This window comes from Thunnus thynnus, chromosome 7 (assembly GCF_963924715.1).
Source record: "Thunnus thynnus chromosome 7, fThuThy2.1, whole genome shotgun sequence".
Lineage (NCBI taxonomy): Eukaryota > Metazoa > Chordata > Actinopteri > Scombriformes > Scombridae > Thunnus > Thunnus thynnus.
Window position 1 is genome coordinate 10,954,540 of NC_089523.1, and position 13,886 is coordinate 10,968,425.

The 13,886-nt window shown below is 40.5% G+C and overlaps 1 protein-coding gene across 3 annotated transcripts in view; it reads left to right on the plus strand.

The window, feature by feature from the left end:
- The window catches only part of kirrel3b (kirre like nephrin family adhesion molecule 3b), a 174,345-nt gene that overhangs the window by 145,701 nt on the left and 14,758 nt on the right, over nt 1-13,886 (plus strand). For all 3 annotated transcript variants that reach the window (XM_067594269.1, XM_067594270.1, XM_067594271.1), the window contains 4 exons: nt 2,832-2,980; nt 3,151-3,278; nt 3,807-3,933; nt 12,884-12,984. In XM_067594269.1, coding sequence (XP_067450370.1) covers nt 2,832-2,980; nt 3,151-3,278; nt 3,807-3,933; nt 12,884-12,984 — 505 coding nt within the window. The remainder of the gene's footprint in view (nt 1-2,831; nt 2,981-3,150; nt 3,279-3,806; nt 3,934-12,883; nt 12,985-13,886) is intronic.

Sequence of the window (13,886 nt, forward strand, 5' to 3'; positions counted from 1 at the left end):
AGACCTGTATATCTGTATAACACTGTTAGCTTACACACCCCCGGACACGCAAAAAAAAACAAAAAACACACACCTTGTACACACATGAGCTTGCACACAGACACATGCATACTCACACACAGACACTAGAGCGTACAGGATTCACACCCTTTGTCTGAATCAAATCCCTGAATACGATACAGCAGTGTAAAGTGAGTCAACTATTGAGTAAGCATGCATTGGCCCCTCTAACCTCCCAAAGGGAATGCAGGTGTTTGTGTTACCCTGGGCCAGCTATGTTTAGACATAAGTCTTGGACAGCGGCCAGCACACCAACAGAGCTCCCATGCTCCCTGTGGATGACGGCATTCTGTCTCTGCTCCCACTAATACTGTCAAGGGCTCCCAAACCTGGCAGCCTCAACCTCCTCTCGGGAGCAGCTGGCTACCCGAACATCTGTGCTTACCCCGTTGCACTCTTACAGTATGAGCTAGAAAAATGTAGGTGGAAACACTGACACACTGATATATACTGTATGCAGTTGCCATAATCTATTTTACTGTAATTGTTGTCATTGTTATAATGGTCTTGATTATCACAACCATCACCACTGTGCCCATTTGTCATGAAAATGGAAAATTTCAGTTACTTCATGTGATATGATTGAAAGCTCCTGAACAAATACTAAATGGACCTTGAGGAGAGATTGTTTTGTCAATTTTGGTTTCCAATAGAAAGAATGAACTTTGAAACGGTACACCAGTGTAATTCATGATCATCTTCATCATCATCATCATCATCATCATCTTCACTGTCGTCATCAACGTCATCATCCTCATCGTTATTATCATTGTTGTCATCGCCCTAATCATCATCGTTATTGTCTGCATCATGATTACCGCAACCGTCTCCAGTGTAATTAATATCATCGTCATCATCTTTATCACCATCGTCATATAAACATCAGCGGAAACATTCTTGATGATACTCATATTCAGAGTTACACTGCTATGAACATCAACACTAGTCATCATCATCATTAACAAAATGGTTCTCACATTCTGTTAATCTTTCAATTTATAACATAAAAAATGATAATATTTGGGGAATATTCTGCTACTCAAAGACTTTGTAGATATAAAGTGAGTTTACTCTGTTCTGTCCCAAGGCTTTCTCAAGTACTATCTGTTTAGACTAGCTGACAGACGAAGACACAAAAAAGTACTACTACTACTGGATCAGTTATGTAAAAGGCCAGACAGAGCAAAAACACCCATCTGCCCTAGTTTATCCTTGTATACTTGTCACACAAGAACACAACTCTGAAAAGAATCTGCTGTCTTTAAAAAAAAAAAAAAAATCCCATGAAGCGCAATTAGAATTCTGCTTCACTTCACTTACTGATTGAATGAGGTAATCTGTTCTCATTTAAATGATAGCATTTCAGTCAAGCATGGGGCCAGCTTAGTCATGGAAAACAAATGAGTTCCCTATCCCGTGAAAACTGCTCTCAGTACTGGCAGGAATATAAAATGGAGACAGGCACCGGTTCCATTGTCATTGTTTTCATTTGCCACATCAGCATGCAGCCACATCTCTATTGTAGAGGATGGCAGCGTTTAGATGCATGATGCATTGTATGTCCCGCTGCACCGTCTAAATTTTCCAAAGAGACCCGAGACATCCGCAGATGCCTTTGCTTCACTGTTATAAATGGGCCTTGTCTGTTGCAGCCATCCGCACTATGCAGAGCAAGCCGCTGCCCGTGACATCATAAAAGTCTCACCTAAACACGTGGGGAGTGTCTGTATCCCCTTCACAGAAGCTATCACTCACAAACACAAACAGATGTTCTTTATGTGATCCCGTGTCAATTTATTAACGTCAGCTGTTGTGTGTAATACAGTACGTGTCAACCAACATCTTCAAAGGTGGGGGAGCTATACCCATTTGTCATTCTGTGATTTGTTTTTCTTAGCTGGCACTCTGTGCTGCACTCTCTGCCTGCCGTAATGAGGAACGTGCTGTCTGCTCCATGTCGCCAGGGAGCTTGTCACAGCATGGAGGGCTGCCACAAAAATATGCTGAAGCCAGCACAGAAAACCTGTCCCAGAATAATGATTTATTCAAACAAAAGAAAGCTATTAATAATAATAATAATGATGATAATAATAATAATGATAAACTTTATTTATATCACACTTTTCAAAAACAAGTTTACAAAGTGCCTCACAGACATAAAAACAGAAAATACACAGTGCAATAACAAATTAGAATAATTTCAATGCAATCAAGAAATAGAAGATAAAGATAAAAGACAATGGATGAAATTCTTAAGAATAAATTAATAAATAAAAGCATAAAACAAAGAGAAAAACTCTATAATTAAAAGCCATTTTATAAAAATGAATTTTTAAACACTGAGGTAGCCTATTTGATTCTCAATGGAAGGTTATTCCACAGTTGTGGAGCCCTTACGGCAAATGTTCTACCACCCTCTGTCTCAAGACTTGCCTTGGGGGTGGAGAGCAACAGCTGGTCTGCAGATCTGAGAGTACAAGCAGGGGTGTAAGGGGTGAGAAGGTCGATAATGTAAGATGGGGCAAGGCCGCTCAGTGATTTAAAAACAAGCAATAAATTTAAAAGTCAATTCTGAACACCACGGGTAACCAGTGCAATGAGGCGAGAACAGGGGAAATGTGCTCATATTTTTGAATTCTTGTAAGAGTATTTTGTACAACAATTGACATAAGGAGGTGTGAAAAACTGTCTTAATGCCTTTTCCCCTTTTTCCTTCATTTTTTCCATTTCTTCCCATCTCTCCTTTCTCTACCTGCTAATCCTCTAACCAGGTGGGCCAAAGGAGGAAGTATAATCAAGGAGGTCTCTGGAGACACGTATGAGGTTATTGTGGACCACTCCTTCTTTACAGAGCCCGTCTCCTGTGAGGTCACCAACCCTCTTGGCAGCACCAACATAAGCCGCAACGTTGATGTCTACTGTGAGTGGCTCCTTAAGAAATACTGCATGCCTTTCAATAATGCCAGCAACATGATAATGTGTGGTTATGGATTTTTGCTGTCACTGAGCTCCAAGTGCTGCTGCCACCACAGCTGATGCTTAATTATGGATGGATGTACCATGGACAATTAATGATGCTTATTTCAACAGTTGGTCCTCGCATGGCTGCGGAGCCTCAGTCCTTACAGGTGGACCTTGGATCTGATGCTGTGTTCAACTGTGCCTGGACAGGAAATCCCTCTCTTACCATAGTGTGGATGAAGAGGGGCTCTGGAGTGGTGAGTATACCAATTTGCACTGCCACCAACCTATGTATATGTAGCATAGGTATACCTATCTATAGTACAGTAGTCACATACTGTAATGTACAGTAGATTCAAAGCATCTTTTCTCTCATAAAGCTTGTATTTGAGACTTTGATTCCAGCATCTCTTTGGCTTAAATCAAGTGCTTCATGTAGTTATTTTATGTCATAGAATGTGTTTTGAAATGTCTATTAAACCTAAGGTTTCAGGGCCATTACAGTCCCTGCCTCTTGGTGACCTGCTCTCACGTGGGATCTGTTGATTTGATCCACAAATTCAGATTCATTCCACCTTTCCTTTTGTCAACATCAAAGGCCAAAGCCAACTCCTTTACTTCACTGAGCTCAGTCCTTAAATTGGATTTTAATAATTGAGGAGAGGTGCCCTTTAAAGTATTAAATGGACCATGTGCTGCCTTGCTTTTTTTCCGCTTGTTGCTATCTCAAATGCGAAGGTGCCATTGCTGTCACTGAATTTGATGATCTTTGACTTTTGCCACAGGTTCTTAGCAATGAAAACCTCCTGACACTGAAATCCGTGAGACAGGAGGACGCCGGGAAATACGTTTGCCGTGCTGTGGTCCCACGAGTAGGAGCAGGGGAGAAGGAAGTTTCACTCACTGTCAATGGTAAGCTGTATTATTGATATGTCTTTTACACAAAAAGGGCCCAGATGCGCTCCCTCGAAGCTGTCAATGCATGCGAATACAAGCGTGAACCTTGTGGTCTGGGGTCATCTGTAGCATGAAGAAAGCAATTTGTCACAGGAGTCAGTATTCTGCTTCCTCTGTTGTTTACAAAAGCCTTCCATCTATAAAAATTCAACAAAATATGCTTCTTTATTTTTCTCCTCCAGTCTTTCTTTTTAATATACCAGTTTCTTGGAGACATGGTTTATTTTACCTAGCAGCTATAAGAAAAAAACACAAGCCATGACACATACACAGTACAAGAACGTGACATATAGCAAGCCCATGCAAATTAATTTTCCAGACAAAGCTAATATGATTAAAACAGAGCTGTTTCATCATCTGTCATCATTGTGAAGCCCTTAAATATAAAAAGCAATACATATAGACTTACTCTTTTCAAGATATGGTCTTACATTTCATAAACAGGTGAAATGTACTTAAATGCTAATTATATTCTGCATGAGTCACAGGGAAGCTGCGTTTTCTGAGGCACTGACTGACTAATGAATACCAGCCTTGGTGGGAGACCTGGCAACTCTCAAACAAATGACTTCATTATCAGTGCTTGATATTCAGGGAGCATGCTTCAGTGTGGCAGAGGTTCTTAGTTGTGGGATTTACATGTCTCTTATTTTCCCCGTGTCCATCTAGAGCAACCTGAGCTGAAAAAAGCAAAACAAAAACAAAAAAAAAAAAGAAAAAAGAAAAAAAGGAGAGGGTTTTTAAGATGCTGGCAAGATGATGTTGACTTACTGCTGACAGTGTATCGTTGTACATTTTGAAAGCTAACAAAAGAGTTTGCCTGTAAGCAACTCTGTGCTGATTTGGGGATGAAGATACATCAAGTAGAAAACAGTATGTGTAAAGATTTTCTTTTTCAAAACCCAGACGTTAGCTTTGCATATCAGAGAGAATGGGATACCAGAATTCCCTCCAGCACAAGATCAAAACCATGACTTTCTATGAACTGCAATGAGCCCCCTCCTTCTCAACCAGGAATTCAGCTGGAATCAAGGCAGAGGAGGCGTAAGGCAAAATCATGACTAATTCTATTGTCTCCCATTCTGTTGATAGCAACCTATGCTGGCATCCTTAATATGTAAACAGAATACATAATATCCAATGTACCAGTTTCTTTTGATGAATCTCATGTAGCTAAGGAGATTGTGTTGCTTTTGAACATGATGCCATGAGAGAAAGAAGATGGATTGTTTTAATAAAGATTATAACACAACACAACTCCAAGCACACTGGGACACATACAACAAAGCTGAAATGGCATGTTTATGTAGTCTCTGCAGACTTCACTCAAGAAACTTCTGCACGTCTTCTAGTCTTTTTATTTGTCTATGTTCGTCTCTTCTTTTGCATCTTGCACGTCATTGCCTGAATTGGTATTTGACATTCAAAGGCCTCCTTCCTTTTTACCCTTCTGAATAATTGAAATTCATCTCTATTTTCCAAACCACATGAGGAATCCTGAGTCATTTCTTACCTAGTCCTTGAAGCGAATCAGATTGTCAAACTTTTGAAAGTGCAAACACTGCAGTTGAAATAGTGGCATGTAGGGGGCTCTCTCCTGAGGTTCATTGACTGTGCTATGCCACTGTCTCAACTGCAGATGAATGTAAGCACTCCTTGTGCCTCTCATCAGCCTGAAAATTCAGACAATGAATAACTAATATTCAGTTTGAATAACTAAGATCCAATTCAATTCAATTCAATTTGTTTGTCATAACAGAATGTGTAGGCACATATGCAACGAAAGGAGCGCTGCGGCTTCACCAAAAATGGGGAGGGGGTGACATAGGGACATCCATGGCATAAAATAAACAGTATATACACATTGTAAGACACAATATAGTAAATTTATGGTAATATAATATTGTAAAAGAATACTAAAAACACTAAAAAATAAATGCATTATGTATGAGGGTGAAGTATATGTGGTAGAGCTGAACAAATGGCATTGTAAACATATGGCATGAGTGAAAAAGAAAATCATTAAAGTGCAGAAACATGGGGAGGAGGGGGCAGAGGGGAGAGATCAGGGTGTGAATGTTGGAAGGTGAAAGAACATGGAGGGGAGTGTGTATGTGTGTGCGTATGTGTTTGTGTGTGTGTGTGTACGGTACAGGGGTGCTCAGCTCGGGGGGGGGTGTGAGTGAGTGAACAGAGTTCAGCGGGTGGCCAGGTTCAGTTGGGTAACAGCCTGGGGGAAGAAGCTGTTTCTGAGTCTGGTAGTACGGGCTCGGAGCTTCTGTAGCTCCTCCCAGAGGACAGGGGAGAGAATAGGCAGTGGTTGGGCTTTGCTGATGCTGAGACTTATGCGCAGACAGTGTTTATGATAAATGTCCTTTATGGCTGGGAGCTAAGTACCAGCGGTATGCTGGGCTGCCCTGACAACCTGCTGAAGGGCTTTCTGGTCTATGTGCTGTTACCATAACACATTGACATGCTGTTGGTCAGGATGCTCTCAATGGCGCAGCGGTAGAAGTTGGAAAGTATTTTGGGTGATAGGCGGGCAGCCCCCTCAGGAACTGAGATTGAGGACAAGATTGTTGGAGGCGCACCATAATGCGAGGTGCATGATCTTGTCTCTGTAGGCTGTCTGTTCAACTGTGGTGTTCTGCGTGAACTTTATTATCGAGTTTGAGTTGTGAATTGGCAGTCAGTTTGGGAGGGAGGGAGTAAAGGAAGGGACTGAGAACATAGCCTTGAGGGGCTCCTGTGCTGAGGGTCAGGGTGAAGGAGGTATGGTTACCTAACCACGAAGTCCAGGGTCCAGTCACCGAGAGAAGAGTTAAGGCCAAGGAAGAGGAGTTTGGTGGTTAGCTTGGAGGGGACGATGGAGTTGAAAGCAGAGCTGTAATCTATGAACAGCATCTGGATGTATGTGTTTTTATGTTCCAGATGGATCAGGGCAAAGTGTGGAGCAGTGGCAATGGCGTCGTCCATAGACCTTTTGGGATGGTAGGCAAACTGATGTGGGTTGAGTGTGGGGTAAGGAGGGGATGGTATCTTTGATGTGGGGTAGGACCAGTCTCTCAGAGCAGGCGATAAGGGGTAAGTGCTATGGGTCGGCAGTCATTCAGACATATGGTTGATGATTTCTTGAGGACTGGTATGATGGAGGTGGTCTTGAATCAAATAGGGACCACGGACTGGGACACTGAGAGGTTAAATATTTTAGTGAAGACCTCAGCCAGCTGGCCGAAGTATTTCCAGAGGACCAAGTATGCCGTCTGGGCCAGCAGCCCTCTGTGTGCTCACTCTGTGTAGTGATCCTCTGACCTGGTCAGAGTGAGAACCTGGTCTCCTGAAGGGGTGGGGATTTTGGTGGCTGGGTTAGTATCGTCTTTGTTGAAGCGGGTGTAGGAAAGATTTAGCTCGGGAGGCATTGTGACAGCTGAACAGGTGTTGGAGCTTTTGTAATCCATGATAGACTGAATGCCGTCAGATGCTGTTGTGGAAGTGGTCCTCTCTTCATAGGGTGTAATTTTGTTTAGCTGATCTGATGCCCTTTTTGAGGTTAGTTCTGGCTATGCTGTAGGCCTCGCAGTTTCCAGACTTGAACACTGCGTCATGGGCTTTCAGCAGCTGCCAGACCTCATAACGGATGACCGAGCTTTTCTGGAGGACAAACCATGATACACTAACATCCCAAGCAATGCTGTGCATATTTAGAGCATTCATGATGTGACGGTGTCTGCTGCACATTAGAATGTTTCTTTTCTGTTTGTTTTCCCTGCAGTTATCCCCCCGATTCCTTAATGCCATCATTTAAATTACATGTGTTTATAATTTGTCATTCCTTCTGTCTCTCTCTTCTCTGCCGTTGTGTGTCACCGGCTCCCACTGTGGCACACCACATAGACATGAGAATTCCTGCTTTCCCTGGGGAAGAATGTAATTTAATTATAATCAAACAGCTAGCAGGGGAGGCAGTTTGTGTTTAAGTCACTAATGGATACATATTGTTTACTCTAGTCGTACATTTTCAGAATGGAAAGCTCCTCAGCATTTTGTATGAGTTCTTCAAGTAGCAACATGTATGAAAGAGGGTTGTGCACGTCCATGCGTGTGATTATTTATATAACATACAATATATATGCATGGCTTTTTCCACCATCCTGCCAAAGTTGGAATTGAGAGAAGTTATCTGACATGCTTGAAAGGATTTAGCTTGTGTATACTTAAGGAGCATATTTCGTGCAATACATATTAATGAATATAGATCTGTGCAGACATTTGTGTTTGTGAGTACGTGTGTGTCTTTGGGTAAAGCAGTACATATAATGACACACATACTGTACAGTACTTGGGCAGCCTAGGGAGAGGAAGCCCATTACCACAGTAAGGGAGAGGGAGGGCCTGAGAATCACCCAATATCCCACAGAGACCTGAGTTGTTATAGATCTTTTTTTTCTGCCATTTCTCTTTCTAGACAGCCTTTATGTGCCTAGTTAATTAGCATCCCAGCCTTCTTTAAACTGGCAATGACACCATATAAGAGAAAAAAGAGCAAATTAATGAAGGAGAAAACTGCATTTAAGATGCGACACATTTTATCTGACCAGCTGAATTTAAGAATAGCAAGATATGATATGCAAGACTTTCTGGAAGAGCTTACTCTGAGCTTACTTTTTCCCATTGTATGTACTTGTTACATGCACTGTGTGTACTCAGCTCAGACACCTTTTTTTATGTGTGAAAAATATCTGGAACTTATTCACTCACCATGTTTAAAAAGCTAAATGTGGGGTTACGTTTTCTACCAGGGTGGTTGATACAAAACTTCAGGCTTGTTGATACAGGCTTGTATGGTTGTTGGAGCACAATTGCTCTGAAGTCAATAGTTGTAAAGTGTTTGTTGTTGTTTAAGGTTCAGTAATGTGAACCTTAAAACTACATAAAACTAGAACAAATTAATATTAAAAGCAGTGGTGTTTGTCTTTTCAGCCTATTAACATGACCAGGGAATTTTTCTGAATATACTTTCTTCAGTGCTCTTGTGTCTTTTATGACATTGGTGTGTCTATGCATGTTCTTGTGATTTGCATCATGAATTGGCCATTGAGAACACATACTAAGATACTGTAGCTCATAATGTATTGTTAGGCGATCTCATCTTTATTCCTGACATCTTTTTCCTCCTCTAAGACTCGCTGGGAAGCATGTTCTCCACAAGAACAGAAGTGTTGATGTTGGCATTGGCTAATCACTTCAAGACTATCGTTTCTGTTTAAAATGGATAGTTGTATGCATAATGCAAAGAAGAGGCTCTTCAGTGTTGAGTCATGATTGTACATTGATTTTGAGGCAGATCCAGATTTTTCTTATGTTGATGTTTTTTGTTAATGTGTACATAGTGCACATTTCTATCTATAAATACTGATTGAACTGCATAAATACATGTTTTCAGCTCCCTTCAAAAGTTGCAAATTTGAATAATGCATTTATTGAGGCAAGAAAAAAAAAAGATTAGTGTTTCTGGACTGTGCCATCTGTACAGAGTTATTACTGTAAATGTATTTCACAGTGTGAAGCCAAGGCAGTATGGATCACGCTGCATGCAGGAAAAGAGAAGGGTAGAAATTACAGTCTGGTCCCTGTTGTAAAAATGTATTGAGCCAAAGCAGACAAACACGGTGAAGCTGTCAGAGCATTCAGGGTAGTAAAGTGTATTTCTACCGAAGTTGAACATGATGTCTACCTCAGCTGGCCAATTAGAGACGAAGATGAAACTGTTTGTGATTGTGGCTGCATTCGCACTGACTTGCTACTGTGAATCTACAGTATATCTGAAACAATAATATAAGCAATGATGAATCTCTCTCAGTCTCCTAGTCACATACAGTGGGCTACTATTGCAATGTAAAAAACAAGAAACGGTTAGAAAACTGCTTTGTCTAACCCAATACTGTAGTATTCAATTACTGTTTTCTCCTATTGTGAAGACTAAAAGTGAAGGATTTAATATTAAGATGTAAAAAATACAATTTTAATGTACATCAAATACTGAAATTCAACAAGACCGTAAATATATTTTTAATAACAACAGACCCTGCTTGTCAGGTTCAACATATACAGTGTGTATACAGAGTGTTGACAAGATCTTCTTATAGAGGATTTCTCCCTTAGGAGAATATGGCCACTGGTGACCATACCTGACATTTTTCTTCTGTTTCAGTTGCCCTGTAGCAGTTTTGTGCTCTCTTTTATCACAAATCAAAAAGAGCTGTGTCGAGGTACTGAGTGAATGTCAAGATTTTGTTCAAAGCGGATGCCTCAGTTTAGGCAGGAAATATAAGCTCTGGCCTTTTGACACACGCCGATATTGTGTAATCAGATTGCAATGTCCACTCCATAGTTAAACACCTCCTCAAATGAATGAACAAAACATTGTACCCAACATTTTGATTACCTCCCTCGCTGCTAACATTGATGTTGAAGTGCCACCCACCAGCCCTCTACCAACGTGTTTGTGCTCTGATAGTGCGAGTAGCAAGCAAGTACTCACACACATGGGCACACACACGCACACATACTTTCAAAACCAGGCTGAGCCAGTGAGATAAAGCTATCTAATTATATTCCTCATTTGCAGCTCTGATCCATAGAATAGATCCTCCCCAGCCACTACCACCGGCCTTTTGCAGCCTGCAAGCAATTGATCTTGCTGTGTGTTTACAGTCAAAGCTCATCCAAACCACATACATGTGTTTTATCTCTTAATCTCAAGTTAGTACATGCACATCACACACACAGATATCCTTATATAGCACATATATGCTGCACTAATACTGTTACTTTATGTTGGCAAACTAGTGAAATAAGGAGAGCAGCTTTCAATACATTTTTTTTAAAATTGTTTGCAACATTCATTCTGCAGCAGTAGCAGCCTTCCAGCATCCTCCAGTAGCATACCAAGACGCCATCTGGCAAAGTCTCATTAAAATGCTAATTCATTTTAATAAGAGACAGGTAATAAACTGCAATTATGTATCGCCAGAGAGATGGCAGAGAGCAGGAGTTTGAGGGAAGTTGGCGGGGATGCGAGTTGTCTCACTAATCAAGAAGCTGCCTTCCTTGCCACCCCCTCCAACCCACATTCTTAACCTTAACCAGCACAAGAAATGTTTGATTTTAACAGCTTTTTAAAGGCCTATTCACCATGCTAAAAAAAGATAAGCATGTGCTTGCGTGTTTTTTGTTTGTTTGGTTTTTTTTGGGAGAATGTTTGTAGAAGCCCAACTTTTCAGTATAAAGAAACTGTGTATATCACTTAAGTGTGTATGGATTGTGTTAGGTCCACAATACTTCTATGAGGCTCACTAAGGAAATTCACCAAAAGAACAGTTGAATCAATCCTCTGTCATGTGAAGAGGTCAAATTTTAAATTTTCTCATTGTTTCACAGTGGTTACTTTCTAAAGCACAAATAAACACATCTCCGCACAATTCTGCGGGAAGGTGCTGCATTGTCGGATTTGATGTGAATGCAGTCAAAACTGCTCATGTTCATCCTGCTCTGCGTGTGTGTGTAGCTCAGTCACACCCTCGGTCAAACAGACATAGACAGAGAGCAGAGGAGAAAAACAGAGAAGCAAACATTTGATGTAACCTCGTTGCTACGTTTTTCTAGAGTCCCAACTTCACTTGCGCTGCACACCTACTACACAATGGTTGACGCCTAGAAACATCCCGAACACAGAAAAAAGCGGGTAGAGTCTCTGTAGATACATACATCACCACACACTTCTAGTGAGTCATAAGTGATGATTGAGAGAGATTAATTTGTATGAGTCTATACAGTTTTGTTTTTTTAAGATAAATCCTACATAGTATGAGTTTAATGTAAACCATAGCCTTGTGGTTTGTTTTCTGTAATTTTATTTACAGTGAACTCTTCAGGACCAAAGGGAAAATACACTTGAAAGACAAAATTGGGTCATGTGTGACATCTTGTCCTCATATTAGTGCTGTCACCTGGTGTGAACAGCCTCCAGACCAGATGGCAAGCAGACCAGTCGTTTAGGCTGAGCTGCCCTTGTCAGGCAAGATCTTGTAGCCTGATCAAGGTTTAACACATGTTGGCTTGAAGTCCATACCTGAAGCTCCTGTTGATTGAACTAACACTCTTTTCAATTCTGTTTTTAATTTCAATAAAGACCCTGATTTAAATAAACTTATTTTGACCTTTACATTACGCCTTTTAAAGGTTATAAAACACTGACACTGAATGAGACAAAATTGCATGGAAATACAATATGCCATACAACATCTTTCTAATTGTTCTACTTTGTGAATTTGTGCAAGTTATTTTGGGGTTGTTTGCATATTGAGTGCTGGAAAATAATGTTTAGTTATTTGCGGACCTATTGGCTCAGGGGTCAAATCTGCTGCAAACAAACTGATTGAGGTGAAACACTGCGACAAGTGTGTTATTGCCCCACAATGGCATTTTTCTCTTTCCATCTGCGTAGTTCTGATTACGCTCTAAAGAACTGCCGTAGCACTCTCCACCAACGTTTATCTCAGTGGGAGTAATCAAGCCAGCAATAAATCAACAATTTCTTGATCCAGAATGAGGTCTGGGCCCCCACTTATGCCCTTCATTCAGTCCTGGTGTGTCCTTGGATAGATTGTACCGAGGGATGAGGCATGTTCATATCGCACTGCAATATAATCTTCCCCAGGAGTCACAGATTACTGAACACTTCAGGTGTTACTACTTGGAACAGGAGAGCGATAAAATATAATGTACCTAAAGAACGCGATTGAGCGGAATTGTCATATGACCTCAAACTGAAAATGAATTTAATTATTCATGTTTCAATTTCTGCGACTCATCTTCAAACTTTTTTATGATTGTTCTTTTTCAGGGCCACCCACCATCTCCAGCACACAGACTCAGCAAGCTTTACATGGAGAAAAAGGACAAATCAAATGTTTTATTCGAAGTACACCTCCTCCAGACCGCATTGTAAGTACATCTGCAATATCTATTCTCATATTGTTTTTTGTTTGTTTGTTTCTAGTCTTTTATGGATCTATGGCATCTGAATTATGAAAATTGGATAGTATAATGACCACTCTTCATATCTGTGTATGAAGTATAATGCCTACCTAAACATGGGCAGCACACACTGGTATTTTACAGATTTAGTTTGATCATTCTTTACATATGAAAACTTAGGCTTGAAACTACAGTTAGAAGCCACAGTTTCTCATTTAATGCTCACTTATGCTTTGTTAGCACTGATCCCATTAAGATTTATGGACCTTATATAAACAGCCTACTCTCTGAGCTCACATTGCGCTTATTATTAATTTGAGTGTGTGTGTGTGTGTGTGTGTGTGTGTGTGTATGTGTGTGTGTGTGTGTGTGTGTGTGTGTGTGTGTGTGCGTGTGTGTGTGTGTGTGTGTGTGTTTGCATATGCCCGTGGTTAATTGGCATACTTTGTCATCTAATGTGTGTTTTTATTATATTGATGTCCAGCATTAACTAGCAACATAATTAATATCAGGTTTATTTGAGGGGTGTGCTTGTGGAGGCAGGGCTGCTGGGTCCTAAATGTTCATCCTGGTTTCTATTATTAACTATTTATTTAAGTGTCCTACCAAAAGTCTAGCTTGCCTTTCTTTCACCTTTTATCTACAGAAATGCATACATCACATAAGATGCAGTTATGTCAAGTCAAGTCAATTTCATGTATATAGCCCAGAGTCACAAGTGGCTGTATAACAGTCTCTATTTTTAGACCTCTGGTAAGGAAAAACTCCACAAAATATTGTAAGAGTAAAGACAAAGAAAGCTCTTCACTTTAGTCATTTTAGAACCTAGATGTTAACAAAAACGGGATTATTTCATTAAATAATTACGT